The 19559-nt window shown below is 39.9% G+C and overlaps 1 protein-coding gene across 4 annotated transcripts in view; it reads right to left on the bottom strand.

Annotated features, from left to right (window-relative positions):
* Nucleotides 1–19559, bottom strand: part of hmbsa (hydroxymethylbilane synthase a) — a 30143-nt gene that overhangs the window by 9070 nt on the left and 1514 nt on the right. Inside the window, exons 1-3 of one of the 4 annotated variants that reach the window (XM_039005985.1) lie at nt 13488–13655; nt 2162–2276; nt 2006–2059 (exon numbers count right to left, since the gene is read on the bottom strand). In XM_039005985.1, the coding sequence (XP_038861913.1) occupies nt 2006–2059; nt 2162–2191 (84 nt within the window). In that variant the 5' untranslated portion in view covers nt 2192–2276; nt 13488–13655. Of the gene's footprint in view, nt 1–2005; nt 2060–2161; nt 2277–13487; nt 13656–19105; nt 19149–19559 lie in introns of those variants that run through there. The other 3 variants (XM_039005984.1, XM_039005983.1, XM_039005986.1) reach the window with 3 other exon arrangements.

Genomic DNA, 19559 nt, shown 5'->3' with positions numbered 1-19559 from the left:
AACTTATAATTCACTGTATCACAATTCAAGTGGGTCTGACGTTTACATACACTAAGTTGACTGTGCCTTTAAACAGCTTAGAAAATTCCAGAAAATTATGTCATGGCTTTAGAAGCTTCTGACTGACTCAAATGACGTCAATTAGCCTATTGGAGGTGTACCTGTGGATGTATTTCAAGGCCTACCTTCAAACTCAGTGCATCTTTGCTTGACATCATGGGAAAATCAAAAGAAATCAGCCAAGACCTCAGAAAAAAATTGTAGACCTCCACAAGTCTGGTTCATCCTTGGGAGCAATTTCCAAACCCCTGAAGGTACAATGTTCATCTGTACAAACAATAGTACGCGAGTATAAATACCATGGGACCACGGAGCCGTCATACCGCTCTGGAAGGAGACGCGTTCTGTCTCCTAGAGATGAACGTACTTTGGTGAGAAGTGCAAATCAATCCCAGAACAACAGCAAAGGACATTGTGAAGATGCTGGAGGAAACAGGTACAAAAGTACCTATATCCAAAGTAAAACGAGTCCTATATCGACATAACCTGAAAGGCCGCTCAGCAAGGAAGAAGCCACTGCTACAAAACCGCCATAAAAAAGCCAGACTACATTTTGCAACTGCACATGGGGACAAAGATTGTACTTTTTGGAGAAACGTCCTCTGGTCTAATGAAACAAAAATACAACTGTTTGGCCATAATGACCATTGTTATGTTTGGAGGAAAAAGGGGGATGCTTGCAAGCCGAAGAACACCATCCCAACCGTGAAGCACGGGGGTGGCAGCATCATGTTGTGGGGGTGCTTTGCTGCAGGAGGGACTGGTGAACTTCACAAAATAGATGGCATCATGAGGGAGTTAAATTATGTGGATATATTGAAGCAACATCTCAAGACATCAGTCAGGAAGTTAAAGCTTGGTCGCAAAAGGGTCTTCCAAATGGACTATGACCCCAAGCATACTTCAAAGTTGTGGCAAAATGGCTTAAGGACAAGAAAGTCAAGGTATTGGAGTGGCCATCACAAAGCCCTGACCTCAATCCCATAGAAAAGTGTATGTAAACTTCTGACCCACAGGGGATGTGATGAAATAAATAAAAGATTAAATAAATCATTCTCTCTAATATTATTCTGACATTTCACATTCTTAAAATAAAGTGGTGATCCTAACTGACCTAAAACAGGGAATTTTTACTAGGATAAATGTCAGGAATTGTGAAAAACTGAGTTTAAATGTATTTGGCTAAGGTGTATGTAAACTTCTGACTTTAACTGTAGGTATGTGAATATGTATGTATGAATAGTGTGTAAATAGTTTTTAAATAATTGTCTCTTGGTGCCTTGACAATATATTACTTTTAGTTTTAATGTAATAATATCTAATGCCGTTCTTGTCTATAACTGTTCTTTACCCTTCCATGTATTTTATGTTTTATGTGGACCCAAGGAAGAGTAAATGCTGCATGTGCAACAGCTAATTGGGATAAGAATAAACATCAGGTTAACCACAAATGTATGCATTGTCATCAGTTAAATAGCCTATGCAGTATCTGTGACACATGGCCACAGACACTTGTGTGACTATCACAATGGTGACAGATCAGGGATGAGCTCTTATCAGATGAGTACACACAGACCCACCCTTTTCAAGTTGACCTCCCTTCCTAACCTCTCAACTGAAAAATCCTGACTAATATGGAGGTTAATAAAGAGGCTTTTTGAGAGGACATTTTACTATGATGACTGAATGATTTTAAGTCAACATTTGGTGACCAGAATTAGTGAACGGTAATATTAATGACATGAAGTGATCAAATATCCTACAGTAGAGCATCTGAACAAGCTTGTGAATCAATTAATGATTAAATTTTTATTTAGTCACATGCACAGATGTAGTTGCTGTGTACAGTGAAATTCTTCAGCTCTGAGCGCCAACAGTGCAGGTGTGAATAAAAATTATTATTATAATGATATACACTTACAACTAAATGAATGAATGAATTTACCTGGCTCTTCCTGGTCCCCATCCTAATGACCCGATTCACTGTTCCGTTTCCATCCTGTTTAGAAAATAATAAAAATACATCAACTTCCTTATAAGCCATCTTCCTAATAACTCCAGCTTATTAGGCAAGTACCAGGTTAAACCTTAAATCACTCACTCTAACACACTTATAAGGTCCTTCCTCCATTCTTTCGGGCGACTTAAAAAGGGAGATCTTCCTGGTAAGGGTGAAAGAAGACGAGAGCTCTTCCTCAGGCTCTACAATGATGTGTCTGTGAGGAATATGTGAAGAGCACAGCTATGAGTGTCTTTGCCCTGTAGTGTCTTAGACTCTAGCCTCCACCCTCGGTCTCCTGGCATATGCTGATAAATTAAGAATGCAGATTCATTGTGTCAGTTGTTGGGTGCGTGCGTGTGCGCGCTAAGCCTACACATAGCCTTCACACTGCATTATTTAGGAACAAATTAAGAGTTTAGGCTATTCTTTTCGCACTTTTTCTTCTCATTGCCAGTGAATGTTCTGTGCATGTAACACTTATCAATCCAATAATAATACAATCATTCAAATTGAATAACAGAATATTATTTTAAATGTTTAAAAAAAATGTCTGATCCACTCATAAAATTTAAAATGTTCAACCCTGCAAAATTGAGATTGATATAGTTTTTCCAATTTTCTAGTTGATCTTTTTTCGTTTGTAGAGTCTAACAGCTAGGCCTAGGCTATATGTCGAAACGGAAGGTTAACTTACAAATCTGCACATAATGGCATTTTATGTACACTTCCTATGAAGTAGCCTTATAGGCCTATGCTTATCTTGTGAATTTAGCCTAATGCATGGATTGCGTAAAGAAGGATTAAGCTTCCCTGCCGGACCCCGAACCCCTGTGATGGCCACTTTGCATAGCCACTGGACAGGGGGCATGGGTATAGACCCATCGGAGACAAAAATCTGAAAAAGTAAAGCGGTCTGAATACTTTCCGAATGCACTGTAGACAGGTGTGTGCCTTTCCAAATCATGTCCAATCAATTGAACTTACCACAGGTGGACCAATCAAGTTGTAGAAACATCTCAAGGATGATCAATGGAAACAGGATGCACCTGAGCTCAATTTCGAGTCTCATGGCAAAATATCTGAATACTTATGTAAATAAGGTATCTGTTAATTTTCAAAAAATGTGCAAACATTTCTAAAAACCTGTTTTCACTTTGTTATTGTTGGGCAATCTGTGTATATTGATGAGGATTTAAAAAAATCTATATTAGAATAAGGCTGTAACGTAACAAAATATAGTAGAAGAAAAGGGGTCTGAATACTTTCCGATGGCGCTGTATGTAGCCTATAGGCCGACTGGATTTCGTTTTTTAACGCAGCCATCTCAGTTTGCATTTGAAATATATTTTTATCCTTTGCTTGTTCAATTGCAAAGACATTGACAATTTTGTATTTTAGTCAAATTTGTTTCCGAATTATCCACGGTCACAGAGAGACAAACAAACAGCTTGATCCTATGTTGAGCAGAGATCTTCTGTGTATAAAGTGATGCGGAATTTCAAAAAAAACATCTAACGACGCTGTTCTACGAGTAGTCTGAGGCAATCAGTAAATAAATAGCAACTTTAGTAACGATGGTTTTGGGAAACAGCTTGTCGATTTAACAATGCTCCTTAGAAGGTTCTATAAATTAAACTTAGCCTTAAAATGCTTTTGGGAAACCGGGCCCTGATGAATTGCAGATACTCACGGCCAAGACACTTTGAACTCGTTAATTCAGATTGCCACGCCAAAGATTTGTATAACTAAACCAATATAGACCACAGCCTGTCGTTTCCAATGGGAGCAAATGAATCAAAGTGGGCAGAACAAGCAAGGAGGTGGGCAGAGCCAAGTACGAGCTAGCGAAATCCTATTGGCACGCTCTAGCATTATTTGCATATTTCTGTTAGGGAATGCCTGCTCTGAAGTGCGTGTGTGTAATAACTAAATTCGCCCTTACACTCCAAACAACGTCAGGGTATAAAACAACTGTTTTGTATTCCAGCCAATGTGGCAGTTAGATTTATTATTTAGATTTTTTTTAAATCTACCAGGCACTCAGATTTTTTACCAGACAAAATATTTCCCCCCCGCCATAATTACACCAAAAAAATGGATGAGCATTGTTAATTATGCTTCTAAAACAACAAATGCTGTACTATTAAGAAGTAAATATGGTATATTGCTTGATTTAATATTCTGTGACCTGAGTCTTCAGAGACTAAAATGTTCAGCAGCCCCTTTTAATTGGTAACAGGGCCACTGTGCATAGATAGAACAATTAGAATATTTCATATATAAATGTGACGCATCCAGTTGGTTTCCACTCACTACCAAATATGGTGGTGAGAGGAAGCCCAGTGGCGAGAAATGGATTTGGTCGACGTCCTGCAAATTTTCTCATCGATTAAGCATTTGATGTCAATACAGTTCTGTTTCCAAAACTAGAATATGTTACTAACAGAGTGGACTACCTTTTGTAAACTTTACCCTTTGCCAAAGTAAAAAACAAATGGGTTGTTTAGAAGGAGTGCAAGGGCGAATTGAGTTATTGCACTTCACAGAGTAGGCGTTCCATAAGTGAAATATGCAAATAGATGCTAGAGCGCGCTAATAGGCTCTCACCTCCTTGCTTGTTCTGCCCACTATGATTAATTTGCTTCCATTTGAAAAGACAGGATGTGGTCTATCTTGCATTAGTTATACAAATATATGACTCGAGTCATCACGTGTGCCTGTGAGAATCTCACTAGTAGAGGCTGACGATGTCTCTTTCTGCTAGCTTGTGAACAAAACAATGTAAATATCCAAGATACATAAGGAGAAAGGCACACTTTAGTAGACTTGAGTAAATTAGACCAACTTTTATGCCTGTGCGCATTGCTTCTAAAAACATATATTTTAGCACTTCACTCGCAGTGCTCACAGCCCCCCAGACAGGCAGTGTTGCTGCGTGAGGTGGGATAACTTAAGATTCAGATTTCTTTGTGCATTACAAGATATGAAACAAAACGGCAGAAATACTTTGAAAACAGATATTGCAGCATTTATTTAGCTATAAATCACAACTCGCACTAGTTGTATGAAATGCTGCACTGTAGAGCCTTGACTGTGAACCTCCGCCAATGTGGCTGGTGAATTAGATAATCTTACCCGCCAATGTCAAAATCTACCCGCATTTGACGGGTGTCGGCTGTTAATTTTAGGCCCTGATTTAGGCAAAAGGGTAAAGTCTACAAAACGTACTCCACTCTGTGCGTAACTGAACAAAAATACACTGATTTACAGTTCATATAAGGAAATCTGTCAAATAAATAAATTATGCCCTAATCTATGGATTTCACATGACTGGGCAGGTGTGCAGGGAGAGCATAGGCCCACCCACTTGCCAGCCAGGCTCACCCACTGTGGAGCCAGTAGCAGCAAATCAGAGATTTTCCCCCACAAAATGGCTTTATTACAGACAGAAATACCCCCCACGACAATCCCGCAGGTGAAGAAATCGGATGTGGAGGTCCTGGGCTGGCATGGGTACACGTGGTCTGTGGTTGTGAGGCCGGTTGGACATATTGCCAAATTCTCTAAAACGACATTGGAGGCAGCTTATGGTAGAGAAACAAAAGTAAAATTCTCTGGCAACACCTCTGGTGGACATTCCCGCAGTCAGCATGCCAATGGCACACTCCCTCGAAACTTGAGACATCTGTGGCATTGTGTTGTGACAAAACTGCACATTTTAAAGTGATCTTTTATTGTCCCCAGCACAAGGTGCACTTGTGTAATGATCATGCTGTTTAATCAGCTTCTTGATATGCCACACCCGTCAGGTGGATGGATTATCTGGGTAAAGGAGAAATGCTCACTAACAGGGATATAAACAAATTTGTGCACAAAATCTGAGAGAAATAAGAAAATGTCGGATTTTTTCATCGGACCAACACTTTACATGTTGTGTTTATCTTTTTTCAGTGTAGTTTTGGGAACAAGAAAACCATATTGAGATCAAATGTTTCATTGATCAGAACATTTGCAGAATGTTTGCTAAAATTCATCTCGTTCCATCTTCTCCCAATGCCGGCCACTAGGCTTCCTCTTATCACCATATTTGGTGGCGAGTGGAAATGCCAACTGGATAATTATACATCCGGTGAAACATCTGGCTCATTGTTCCATCTGTGGCTACACTAGCTTCAACCTTATGTTGGTGCTAGCAAGTAGGCTAGGTGTCAACAGGTAATCAGCTTTCCACAACTTTGGTCACACACTGTTCACACTCCCTTGCATCGCCCAACGGTCCCATGCCCACTACGCTTCCCTTATTTGGAAATTAATGGGGGTCTGTTGTTTCACACCGGAAATCCACCTTGCTCGTTGGGGGAAATGAAACAACGGAGTCCCCTTCTGTTCAATGAAGGGAATTATATAGATTGTTGATTAAGACGACATGGAAGTATGTTAAAATTGACCAATCATGCATATCCAAAATGTTTATAGAATGATTAAAAAAAATAAAAAATGTATGCAGCTGTTGACGGGTTATGCACAATGTCGGCAATTTAACATGGGAATAACAGGAGTACCCTATGGCTGTAACCCATTCGGGTACGTGGTCACGTTAGGCCATGCCACGCCGTGAGTATCTATGGGCGAGGAAGCGTGAACAGGGTGGGACCAAAGTTTGGGAAAGCCAAAGATGGAAATACTGACAAGACACAGTATATATACAAAAGTATGTGGACACCCCTTCAAATTAGTGGATTCGTTTATTTCAGCCAAATTCGTTGCTGACAGGTGTATAAAATCGAGCACCAAGCCATGCAATCTCACTAGACAAACATTAATAGTAAAATGGCCTTACTGAAGAGCTCAGTGACTTTTATCGTGGCACCGTGATAAGAACTAGTCAGTTCATCAAATTTCTGCCCTGCTAGAGCTTCCCCGGTCAACTGTAAGTGCTATTAATGTGAAGTGGAAACATCTAGGAACAACAACAGCTCAGCTGCGAAGTGGTAGGCCACACAAGCTCACAAAACAGGACCACCGAGGGCTGAATCGTAGAACGGGACCACCGAGGGCTGAATCGTAGAGAAATGGTCTGTCCTCGATTGCAACACTCACTACAGATTTCTAAACGGCCTCTAGAAGCAACATCAGCACAAGAACTTAGTCGGGAGCTTCAATGGGTTTCCATGGCCGAACAGCCGCACACAAGCCTAAGACCAGCATGCGCAATGCCAAGCGTCGGCTGGAGAGGTGTAAAGCTCGCCGCCATTGAACTCTGGAGCAGTGGGAACGCGTTTTCTGGAGTGATGAATCACGCTTCACCATCTGGCTGTCTGACGGACAAATCTGGGTTTGGTGGATGCCAGGAAAACGCTACCTACCCGAATGCTTAGAGCCAACTGTAAAGTTTGGTGGAGTAAGAATTAGGGTCTGGGGTTGTTTTTCCATGGTCCAGGCTAGGCCCCTTAGTTCCAGTGAAGGGAAATCTTAACGCTACAGCATACAATGACATTCTAGACAATTCTGTGGTTCCAACTTTGTGGCAACAGTTTAGGGAAGGCCCTTTCCTGTTTCAGCATGATAATGCCCCCGTACACAAAGCGAGGTCCATACAAAGATGTTTTATCGAGATCGGAGTGGAAGAACTTGACTTCGCCCAACATCAGTGCCTGACCTCACTAATGCTCTTGTGGCTGAATGGAAACAAGTCCCCGCGGCAATATTCTGCTAGTAAAAAGCCTTCCTAGAAAAGTGGAGGCTGTTATAGCAGCAAAGGGAAACCAACTCCATATGATGATTTTGGAATGAGATGTTCGACGAGCAGGTGTCCACATACAGTGGGGCAAAAAAGTATTTAGTCAGCCACCAATTGTGCAAGTTCTCCCACTTAAAAAGATGAGAGAGGCCTGTAATTTTCATCATAGGTACACTTCAACTATGACAGACAAAATGAGAAGAAAAAAAATCCAGAAAATCACATTGTAGGATTTTTTATGAATTTATTTGCAAATTATGGTGGAAAATAAGTATTTGGTCAATAACAAAAGTTTACCTCAATACTTTGTTATATACCCTTTGTTGGCAATGACAGAGGTCAAACGTTTTCTGTAAGTCTTCACAAGGTTTTCACACACTGTTGCTGGTATTTTGGCCCATTCCTCCATGCAGATCTCCTCTAGAGCAGTGATGTTTTGGGGCTGTTGCTGGGCAACACGGACTTTCAACTCCCTCCAAAGATTTTCTATGGGGTTGAGATCTGGAGACTGGCTAGGCCACTCCAGGACCTTGAAATGCTTCTTACGAAGCCACTCCTTCGTTGCCCGGGTGGTGTGTTTGGGATCATTGTCATGCTGAAAGACCCAGCCACGTTTCATCTTCAATGCCCTTGCTGATGGAAGGAGGTTTTCACTCAAAATCTCACGATACATGGCCCCATTCATTCTTTCCTTTACACGGATCAGTCGTCCTGGTCCCTTTGCAGAAAAACAGCCCCAAAGCCTGATGTTTCCACCCCCATGCTTCACAGTAGGTATGGTGTTCTTTGGATGCAAGTCAGCATTCTTTGTCCTCCAAACACGACGAGTTGAGTTTAACAAAAAGTTATATTTTGGTTTCATCTGACCATATGACATTCTCCCAATCTTCTTCTGGATCATCCAAATGCTCTCTAGCAAACTTCAGGCCTGGACATGTACTGGCTTAAGCAGGGGGACACGTCTGGCACTGCAGGATTTGAGTCCCTGGCGGCATAGTGTGTTACTGATGGTAGGCTTTGTTACTTTGGTCCCAGCTCTCTGCAGGTCATTCACTAGGTACCCCCGTGTGGTTCTGGGATTTTTGCTCACCGTTCTTGTGATCATTTTGATCCCACGGGGTGAGATCTTGCGTGGAGCCCCAGATCGAGAGAGATTATCAGTGGTCTTGTATGTCTTACATTTCCTAATAATTGCTCCCACAGTTGATTTCTTCAAACCAAGCTGCTTACCTATTGCAGATTCAGTCTTCCCAGCCTGGTGCAGGTCTACAATTTTGTTTCTGATGTCCTTTGACAGCTCTTTGGTCTTGGCCATAGTGGAGTTTGGAGTGTGACTGTTTGAGGTTGTGGACAGGTGTCTTTTATACTGATAACAAGTTCAAACAGGTGCCATTAATACAGGTAACGAGTGGAGGACAGAGGAGCCTCTTAAAGAAGAAGTTACAGATCTGTGAGAGCCAGAAATCTTGCTTGTTTGTAGGTGACCAAATACTTATTTTCCACCATAATTTGCAAATAAATTCATTAAAAATCCTACAATGTGATTTTCTGGATTTTTTTTCTCATTTTGTCTGTCATAGTTGAAGTGTACCTATGATGAAAATTACAGGCCTCTCTCATCTTTTTAAGTGGGAGAACTTGCACAATTGGTGGCTGACTAAATACTTTTTTGCCCCACTGTACGTAGGTTTAGGGTTTTTAAGGCAAAAACCAGTATGGGTCTATAGCCATCTTGCTCCTCCCTGTGGCCTTCTACAGGTACTACATAACTCATTTGTGACACTTTTTTTTCCTTCCCTTTTTTCCTTTTATTAACAACAAATCAATACAGGAAGTATATAAGGGAACACAAGTATATATGGATAATATACAATGGACAATTGAGCTAGGGGGTACAATATCACATTACACAAGGACCTTAAGGGACATACATACACTTGTAATTCTAACAGCTTTTTTGTTAGTAGAGTATTTAATTGTCTTAAAATACATTTCAATTTCTTTTTGTCGGGTAAGATTTTTTTTTTTTTTTTTGTAAATTTACATTTGTGAATATGAAATTTGGCCAAAAGAAAAATGAAATTAATTACATAAAAATGTTTCAGCTTATTCCTATCGTAGGTAAAGAATCCAAGCAGTACACCTCTCCACAATAGTGTTAAACCTTCATAAAATTGTTCAATTATAAATCTACTGATGTCTTGCCACAGTTTACTTACATGAATACAATGCCAAAAAAGATGCAACACTGTTTCTGGGTGGTCATTACAAAAGGAGCAATTTGAGTTGATGTTTTCCTTAAACTTCTTCATATAGTGGTTGGCAGGATAATATTTATGAATAATTTTAAAGGAAACTTCCTTAATTTTGTTAACAAGTAGGTATGTGTGTGGCAACATCCAAACTTTTTTCCAACAGATATTATCAATAAATCCATTCCAATAAGGCATGACATAAGGTGTAGCTAGATACAACATCTTGCTGAAACACGGTTCGTATCGCTCTGTTGTTGAATGGACCAAAAGAGAAACAAATCTTTCCTACTGATGAGTCAACAGGGTCAATAGAAGGTAGGCTCTGAGGGTCAGGTCTTGACACGTTCCTGAATAATAGAGCAACACCTGAGGGAATGGCATCTAAAACAATTGCAAAATCTTGAGGTGTTAGAGGGACGTAAAAGTGATAAGAATTCCTTATAACTGAGTAAAAGACCCTCTGCATTTACCAGTTGGCTCACCAACAGGATATTATTTCGGAACCAATATTCTAAAAACAAAGAAGTATTTTTATACAATATATCCGATTATTCCATATATAATATCTGTGTGGAGAAAAATTATGTTTATAAATTAAGGACCATGACAAGAAAACCTGCCGATGAAAAGCAGAAAGTTTCACTGGAACTTTGTCAATATTATAATTGCAAAACAACATGAAGTTAACAGCTTAAGGCCACCAAAAGTAGAGAAGACATGATGAGGAATAAAATTCCAGATAGAAGTGGGTCTTCTTAGGAATTGTTTTATCCAATTGATCTTAAAAGTATTATTTAAGGTAGTAAAGTCCAGAAAATTCAGCCCACCATTCTCATAAGTGTTCATTAGTTTTCAGTTTTCCTAATGTAATGGGTACGGTTTCTCCACAGAAAGTTGAAAAGCATCTGGTCTATCTCCTGTCAAGATATAAAGATAGAGCGCCATATTTTAGTCTAGAGATACCTTCAGTCTTGGTTATTAGGACTCTACCTTTTAAAGATAAGTCCCTCTGTAGCCATTGATTTAGCTTCTTCTGGGTTTTTTTAATAAGAGGGTTCAAATTTAGTAAGCCTCTAGACTTCTGATCCTTTTCAATGATTATGCATAAATATGTAAGTTCTTCTTTTACTGGAATACCATAATATGAAGGTGTCACACAATCTTTGACAACCATGAGTTCACTTTTATTAATGTTAAGATATAGACCAGACGCTTTGGAAAAGGATTGTATCACATTGATCGACAGGGGAATTTGGTTAGCGTCTTTCAGAAAAAGTGTAGTATCGTCAGCCAGCTGGCTTATAACCATTTCTTTACCAGCTATGGAAATACCTTGTACAGGACTATTATTTAAAGAATTTGTAAGAAGTTGGGTGATTAATAAAAACAGGTACGGAGAGATAGGACAACTTTGCCTAATTCCTCTCTTTAACGCAAATCTAGGTGAGGTGCCATATTTCAATTTGATAGAGCTGTTACCATTTGTATAGAGAGTCTTAATAGCCTTACAGAAAAAATCCCCAAAGCCAAGTCTCTCAAGTGAGTGGAAGAGGAACTGATGCTCTACTGTGTCAAATGCTTTATAAAAATCTAAAAATAATATGAAGCTATCCTCAGTTATCAGGTCTGAGTAGTCAAGTATGTCTAATACTAGTCTGATATTGTTATAAATATGTCTGTTCCTCATGAAGCCAGACTGTGTTTCATCAATGATTGCATCCAATACTTCTTTAATTCTTTATGCAAGTAGTAAGGCTAATATCTTATAGTCATTTTTACGAAGACAAAATAGACGCCAGTTATCGATAAGCAGTACTTATTTTTTAGGCTTAGGTATCAGTGTTATTAACCCCTGACTCATTGTAGGAGGGAGAACATTGTTTTTAATACTCTCTAAAAAGACTTCAAATAGGAAGGGAGCTACTTGTTCAGAAAATAATTTGTAAAATTTTGATGTAATTCCATCAACACCTGGTGATTTATTGTTCTTTAGATGTTTGATAGACTCTATAATCTCTTCAACTTTGATGGGTTCATCACACTGTTTAGATTCTATATCACTGATAGAGTGAACATTATTCAGTGAGTTAAAAAAACATCTGTGGATTCCTGACAGTACGTAGAGCTATACAATTTTCTGTAAAAATTGCTACAGTATTTAGCGATGAATTTTTGGTCATCTGTAATTACACCATCAATGTTTAACTTATGGATAGTGTTACATTTAGAGTGACATTTCTCAAGTCTAAAGAAATAGGATGAATTCTGTTCTCCCTCCTCAATCCATTTTTTTCATAGATCTAATAAAGGCTCCTTCTGCTTTTAATCTATATATATATATATTATCCCGTTTATTTTATAACTCAATTAGTTCCATCTTCTCCTCCCCCGAGAGGCCGGCTGGGGACCTCTGAGAAAGGGAAGTTATCTTAATGATCACCTTTTCCTCCTCAGCTCTTCTGGTCTTTGCAAGATTACTACCATATTTTCTAAGGTATTTGGACACCTCAAATTTAAAGAGCTCCCAGTTCTTGCAATAAGATTTTTCTTCACAAGCCCTTTCCCCAAAGTGTGAGAGCAGATCTTTAACCTCAAACTTAACTATATCATTATTTAATAATGAGCTATTTAGCTTCCAGTAGGATGCTCTATCAAGGTTAGTATCAGGGGTAAATATTTTGATATCAATGTTAATGGCCCTATGGTCTGTGAGGGGAGTAGTACAAATATTTGTAGTAACACACTCACTATCAATACAAGGGGGGGGGGGGGGGGGGGGGGGGGGGGGGGGGGGGGGGGGGGGGGGGGGGGGTCCTGCAGATGCGGTAATGCCCACATACAGGAACGTCCAGAATAGCATCCTTCTCCAAATTAGCTGCTGTGCTAGACGGAGCGAAAAACGCGTATTCTACCACATCATAGTTATAGGTGCCGTTTTGGAGAAAAATGCGGTTCAAACTGTTTCTATACAGATATCCACACATTATACAATTATAGGATTACGGATTCTTTAAATAACTAGATTTTCGTAAACAAGTATCCCCCCCCAAAAAACATTTCGACAGTTATTTTTCGGGCGCTGCATTATAACCACCCAGGACGCCCATGGGCGGCGTCTTTTATTAGGCTATTAACTAGCTAGCTACACAGAAACAAGTCAATGTGCGATATATATCTGGAGTGATTAATTGAACGACAACTAACCACTTCAGAGGAATACATGTTTTTATAACTCTGATATCTTTCGGCATTACCTAATCGCATGCTAGATTATTTCTTGAAGGTTTCCTCCTCGAGGAGCCAATAACAAATACCCCTTCACTTGTTTAGCCAATAGCAGCGCGTAATATGTAATTTTCCACCAATCAATGTTCAATGAAGGCAGTCCCAAAAACTAAACTCCTCGTGCACCGTACTCTCAGATTCTTACCTGTGCGTTTAGAACTTCACCAGACATCTCCTCGCAAACAAACTGCCCAGAGATGTTATCAAAATGGTGTTGAAAATCATTAAAATATATATGCTGTTATCGTAACGAAATAGTAAATGAATGTCAAGTTCCAGTCCACCTTGGATCAGTGACCTCGACGACTATGTCATTTCCGTCAGAGTAAAAATGAGGCGTGGCGAGTGTAGTTATGTGGCGCGTTCAAGGGAGTTTGACTATGCAGGCAGCGCTGCTGTGTCTGTCTGTTCGTTTGTTTCTTTGCTCACCATAGTTGAGAGACCCAAGGCATAGGCCTACTTTTCTTACTGATAGCATGGCATGTAGTTCATAACTAGTGCAGCTATATAAAAGGCATATTTTCCCATAATATTTATACATGGACAATGGTTTCTCTGCTAATAGTAATATATTGTATTGAACATTAGCTACTTATTTCAATTGACAGTCTTGTGTAAACACATTTATTTGTAGAATGACCGTTTTGTTTGTTTATTGTAATGGACAAACCTGGGAAATAAGATGATGGCTGATGGGTTGCAGTGCACTTAGCTAATAAGTCTGTGTCATTTGGATTCAATGCACTTTCGGGGAATCATGGCGAAATTGGATGTCGATATTGAAACGAGAAGCGAGTCGAGTGGAGTTGGAGAAGATGAATGGAAAACAGTAGTGTTGAAGAATGGAATGAAAAGAAGAAAGTGTTGAAAACTGAAGGGGATGATGAATGTGTGTCAGACAAGTTTTTGTTTCTTGTTTGGATGCGATTTTTGGATAACAATGTTTATCTGGGAGATCAGTTTGGGGGTTTCGAAGAAGGTGAATCTTGTGCTGGTAAAAGTGGCATCAGTCAGTGTGACCACGAGTGGGCTTGTCCTGATTAATAGTGTGTCTGAGGAACAGAGGAAGAAGGCAGTGACCACTGGGCACAGACATCAATTCAACATCTATTCCACATTGGTTCAACATCATTTCATTGAAATGACAAGGAAACAATGTTGATTCAACCAGTGTGTGGGCATCACAAGAGTTGTGTAGTGCTTCGAACTCCGGAGTAGAGCACCTGTTAAAGGAGTCACCTCTGGGGTGTCGTTGGATATCCTTGCGACAAGAATCACAGGTGTGGTTAGTGCCCGTCGCAGTGGCATGGGCACAGTTTTGCGGGTCTGAGCAAGCCCCCCCCCCCCCCCCCCCCCCCCCCAGTTTTATAGTTAATCTAGTTCTATTTTACACATTGTGAACATTTTGCAGTTTTAAAGCAAATTTCCCCCAAAAAAATGTTTTATCATGGCTTATGACGTGTTTATATGCTATCTGGGGGGCCTGACCCTCACGGCCATAATGCAATTGTGGTGGGGACCATGACCCAGAGTTCATGGAATGCCCTGTAAAGGCATTCTCATACATAGGGTTGGTTTACTTCTAGCAGAACTTGGCTAAGTGAAGCGAATATCTGTGCTCGAATACTTCCTAAAGACCTTCACTTGAAAAACGAGAAAAAACTCAGCAACATTACTGTTGTTTGAGCTACTGTAGCAACAACATAGCCATAACACTTCCTCAAAATAGTCCGAATTTGTCTAAGATAAATCAAGAAATCTGTAATAAATGTATGTTTTTGCCGAGGAGGTCTTAGTCAAGGAATTTTTCAATCTAACAAAGATGTTTGGAGCAGTTTTTCTCAAGTGAAAAAATCTGCATGAAAACTAGTAGTCTCTTGTTGAATGACAACAAACACTTCACTGAAGAATCCCCTTCCATAGTTCATTCCTACAAGGAGTAGTACTGTTGACCAATCACCGACCGAAGGGGTGTAGACTTTGGCAACCGAGCTTCGACTTGTGTCAAGAAAAAAAATTGTGTGGCAGGGAAGACAAAAATTTGAACAATAACTTCAAAAAATGTTGGCATAATATATGCGCAAACTGTTTCGACTGGGAAGCATCCAACAGGCTAAAGAAAGTAGGAGGTTGAGGTGACAAAAGTTAGGGTGGTCCATCAGATTTGCTATGTGTAGGCAATCAAAAGAATTGAGGGAGCTAGTGACACTAGTGTTGAAGATATGGTAGTGGATGTACCAGAGCCCACAGTGAATATCCGTCAATCAAGAGCACCGGATATGCTGCATGTGAAGAAAGTGGATTTGTGGCGTTCATTGCAACTATGATAAACTGCGCGGGTCAAATAAAAAGGAAGACGAAGCAAAATCTTTGTGGGTGCGGAGGAAAAATATCTCGGGCTTCAGGAATTCAGATTTGGAAGGGTTATTGGCGACGGAAAATGTGATGCCCTCCCAGCCTCCTGGATAATTAATTTTAACAGATGAAGGAGGGAGCATTTTGATGAATGATTTTGGGGTAGTTAATGAGTTTTTTTTTTTTTTTTCACATTTTATATATATATATATTTTTTATGCTGCACAGTAGGTGGCGGCAATACAACTTTTTGGACGTAGTCCGCTGCAAAACCCCAATGAAGAGATTCAATCAAAGACCAAAGGGGAAACCCAGACACGTCACCGGGGCTATAAAGCTGATGCATCTGTTCAGAACGTTTTCTCAGCACAGAGCTGAAGATGGAGTTACATCGGTATGCCACTGCTAGCAAAGCCCGCAGAAGAGGAATATTGGAACAGGGACACGGAAAGGTTGATTTCGGAGGAGGAAAAAGAGGAAGAAGAGGTAGAAGAGAATGAGGAAAGCAGCGGTTGAATCTGAATTTGGGAGACGGTGTGTCAAAGGGAGATGGTGCGCTCTGTGCCACGCAACTTGACTAAAGGTCATTGAAAGGAGTGATTTCTGGGGTAGTGTAAAGTGGGAAGGTGGAGCAACTGAAGTTGAAGGTTCCTGGTATTTGTAATGCCCATCATTTGGTGCGACACAAACTCGTTGGGAGCGTGGTGAAACAGAGGTGTCAGTCTGTCCTTTTGAGTTTTGATTCTTTACCTAACAAAGTCATGTTAGGATATATAAGTTATGCTGTTGGAGCTTTTGTGCCAAATTCCCACTGCGGTGTTTTAGGTGCCACGATTGTGTGTAGGAGGGAGATTCCAAAATGTGGGAAGTGTGCAGGAGGGCATTGGACAGAGGATTGCAGTTTCTGTGGGAAAAGTTGTGTCATCTGTAGGGGTAACCATGTTGCTAGGGATCGGAAGTGTCTGGTAGGAGAGAGGCAGGTTGAAGGGGCCATGTTCAGAAGTGAAGAAGGTGTTTTATGCTGAGGCAGTCAAGAAAGTAGAGGGGGATGGCTCAAGGGTGAGATCCTGAGAGGATCCCTGTGAGTAGTAGATCTGTGCCAGCACAGAGGGATAGGCCAACCTATACTTGGGTGTACGAGATTTGACTTCAGAAGAGTTACAGAGTGTGTTGAGAGATGGTGTCCCATCCACCCAGGCCTTTGGCGTGGTGGAGGAGCAGATAGGGTCAAAGTAGTGGGATGGGGTAGTGTTTTTTTTAATGACTGTAGGGTTAGCCTGAAGGGTGTATATATTTTTTCTATACATTTGTTTTCTTCCATTTTGTATAACAAAGTGTAACGGATTTATACTATTGTCCAGTTGGGGACGATAATGCACCATATTGGATGCCCACTGCCATTAAAGCCCACTGCAGAAGAATAACGTTTTCTTATCACCAAATATGGTAGTGACAGGAAGTCCAGTCCAGTCGTAGGTAGTGGGAGATTTTGTCAGCATTTAAACATCTGATCTCAAAAAAAAAATCTGTTCCCAAAACTAGAATCTGTTACAAACACACTGCACTAAGCCTTATAGACTTGACACTTTGCCAAAGTTTAAAAAAAAAAGTTGTTTAATTAAAAGGAGTGCAAGGTCGAATTGAGTTTGTGCACACACAGACTTCACAGAGGAGACGTTCCCTAACGGAAATATGCAAATACAAGCTACAATGAGCCAATAGGATCTCGCTAGCTCGTGATTTAACCACCTCCTTGCTTGTTCTGCCCACTATGTTTAATTTGCTCCCACTGTAAACGACACAGATGAACCATCTTGGCTTAGTTGTAAATATCTTTGATTCAATGCATTCTTTTGAATGAGTGTTGCTTGCTGCTGATGGTGAATAGGGCTCCAACGAGGAAGTGGATTTTCACTTTTGTTATTTCACTGCTGCTCTTTAACTACTTGATACTTTATTTCTTATTCTTATTCATATTTAAACCCCATTGTTGGTTAGGTGCTTGTAAGTAAGCATTTACTTACCTGTTATATTCGGCGCATGTGACAAATAACATTTGATTTGAGCAAACTCCAAGCGGGCTGTTTCGCTCGATCGGATGTTTTATCTGATATTGATGCGTCTTTCTGTCGGTGTGCGTCTCGGTCAAATAAATGATCAATATTTTTATATTTTATTTGGATGGGCAAGGAGGTATGGTAGGGCGGGCCAGGCCCCCTAAGGCCCGCCCATAACGCTGGCCCTGGCCAGCTGTTTGCCAAATGTGCTAAGCTGAACCATGCATACAAACCCTGCCGAAAAAGAACATTACCCAATTGTAATAATTGTAATGGTTCTAGTGCCCACAATGAGTATCCACATGTTTATATAAATTGGTGTCTATTAATTGAGTAGCATTTAGATAACTGGTCAGCAGTTTAATCAGATTTCAACCAAAAACCAGATCACAACCAATATAAGACGCATTTTTCATGACGTCCAAAAAAACGGGGTCAAACGGCAGTCAAGCATCGATCACTTTACAAGGTCCCTGTAACACCTCAAGATTTTGCAATTGTTTTAGATGCCATTCCCTCAGGTGTTGCTCTATTATTCAGGAACGTGTCAAGACCTGACCCTCAGAGCCTACCTTCTATTGACCCTGTTGACTCATCAGTAGGAAAGATTTGTTTCTCTTTTGGTCCATTCAACAACAGAGCGATACGAACCGTGTTTCAGCAAGATGTTGTATCTATCTACACCTTATGTCATGCCTTATTGGAATGGATTTATTGATAATATCTGTTGGAAAAAAGTTTGGATGTTGCCACACACATACCTACTTGTTAACAAAATTAAGGAAGTTTCCTTAAAAATTATTCATAAATATTATCCTGCCAACCACTATATGAAGAAGTTTAAGGAAAACATCAACTCAAATTGCTCCTTTTGTAATGACCACCCAGAAACAGCATTGCATCTTTTTTGGCATTGTATTCATGTAAGTAAACTGTGGCAAGACATCAGTAGATTTATAATTGAACACTTTTATGAAGGTCTTACACTATTGTGGAGAGATGTACTGCTTGGATTCTTTACCTACGATAGGAATAAGCTGAAACATTTTTATGTAATTAATTTCATTATTCTTTTGGCCAAATTTCATATTCACAAATGTAAATTTACAAACAAAAAAACAAATTTTCTTACCCTACAAAAATAAATTGAACTGTATTTTAAGACAATTAAATACTCTACTAACAAAAAAGCTGTTAGAATTATAAGTGTATGTATGTCCCTTAAGGTCCTTGTGATATTGTACCCCCTAGCTCAATTGTCCATTGTATATAATCTATATATACTTGTGTTCCCTCATGTACTTTCTGTATTGATTTGTTGTTAATAAAAAATACAAAATAAAAAGATTACCTTGAAAACAACGGTCGGGCATCTTGGACACAGTCTCCAATTCCTATTAAAAAGAGCGATAGCAATGGCGTCTTTTTGTAGGCTCTAACTCCGCAATGGTTCGTTAGACAAAGCTTATGGGAAAGTTGAGTTCTTATACATTTTGTTCTATGAAATAGCCTACATCAGCTAACATCACTTTTGGTGAATATTAAAGCATTTGTGTAATTAGAAAAAGCGTATAATTCATGAAGGTCATGTTAACTGACTGATAAATCATTGAAAAAAACGTATTAGATCTCTACATTAACCTCAGATCTTATTTTCGGCGTTAATCCCCAAACCCTATTATTCCCCATTGCCATGGCTGAACGAAGAGAGATAACTAATTTCCGGGTTTTATGACTACATGCTGGCGAGCTCTATTATACATTAGTGGACCAGACCCAGCTGCATTGGTGTCTATAGGAGACCC

The sequence above is a fragment of the Salvelinus namaycush genome, chromosome 12, assembly GCF_016432855.1.
Source record: "Salvelinus namaycush isolate Seneca chromosome 12, SaNama_1.0, whole genome shotgun sequence".
Classification (NCBI taxonomy): domain Eukaryota; kingdom Metazoa; phylum Chordata; class Actinopteri; order Salmoniformes; family Salmonidae; genus Salvelinus; species Salvelinus namaycush.
Note: the sequence above shows the minus strand (reverse complement) of the source record. Positions and strands in the feature narration are given on the sequence as shown.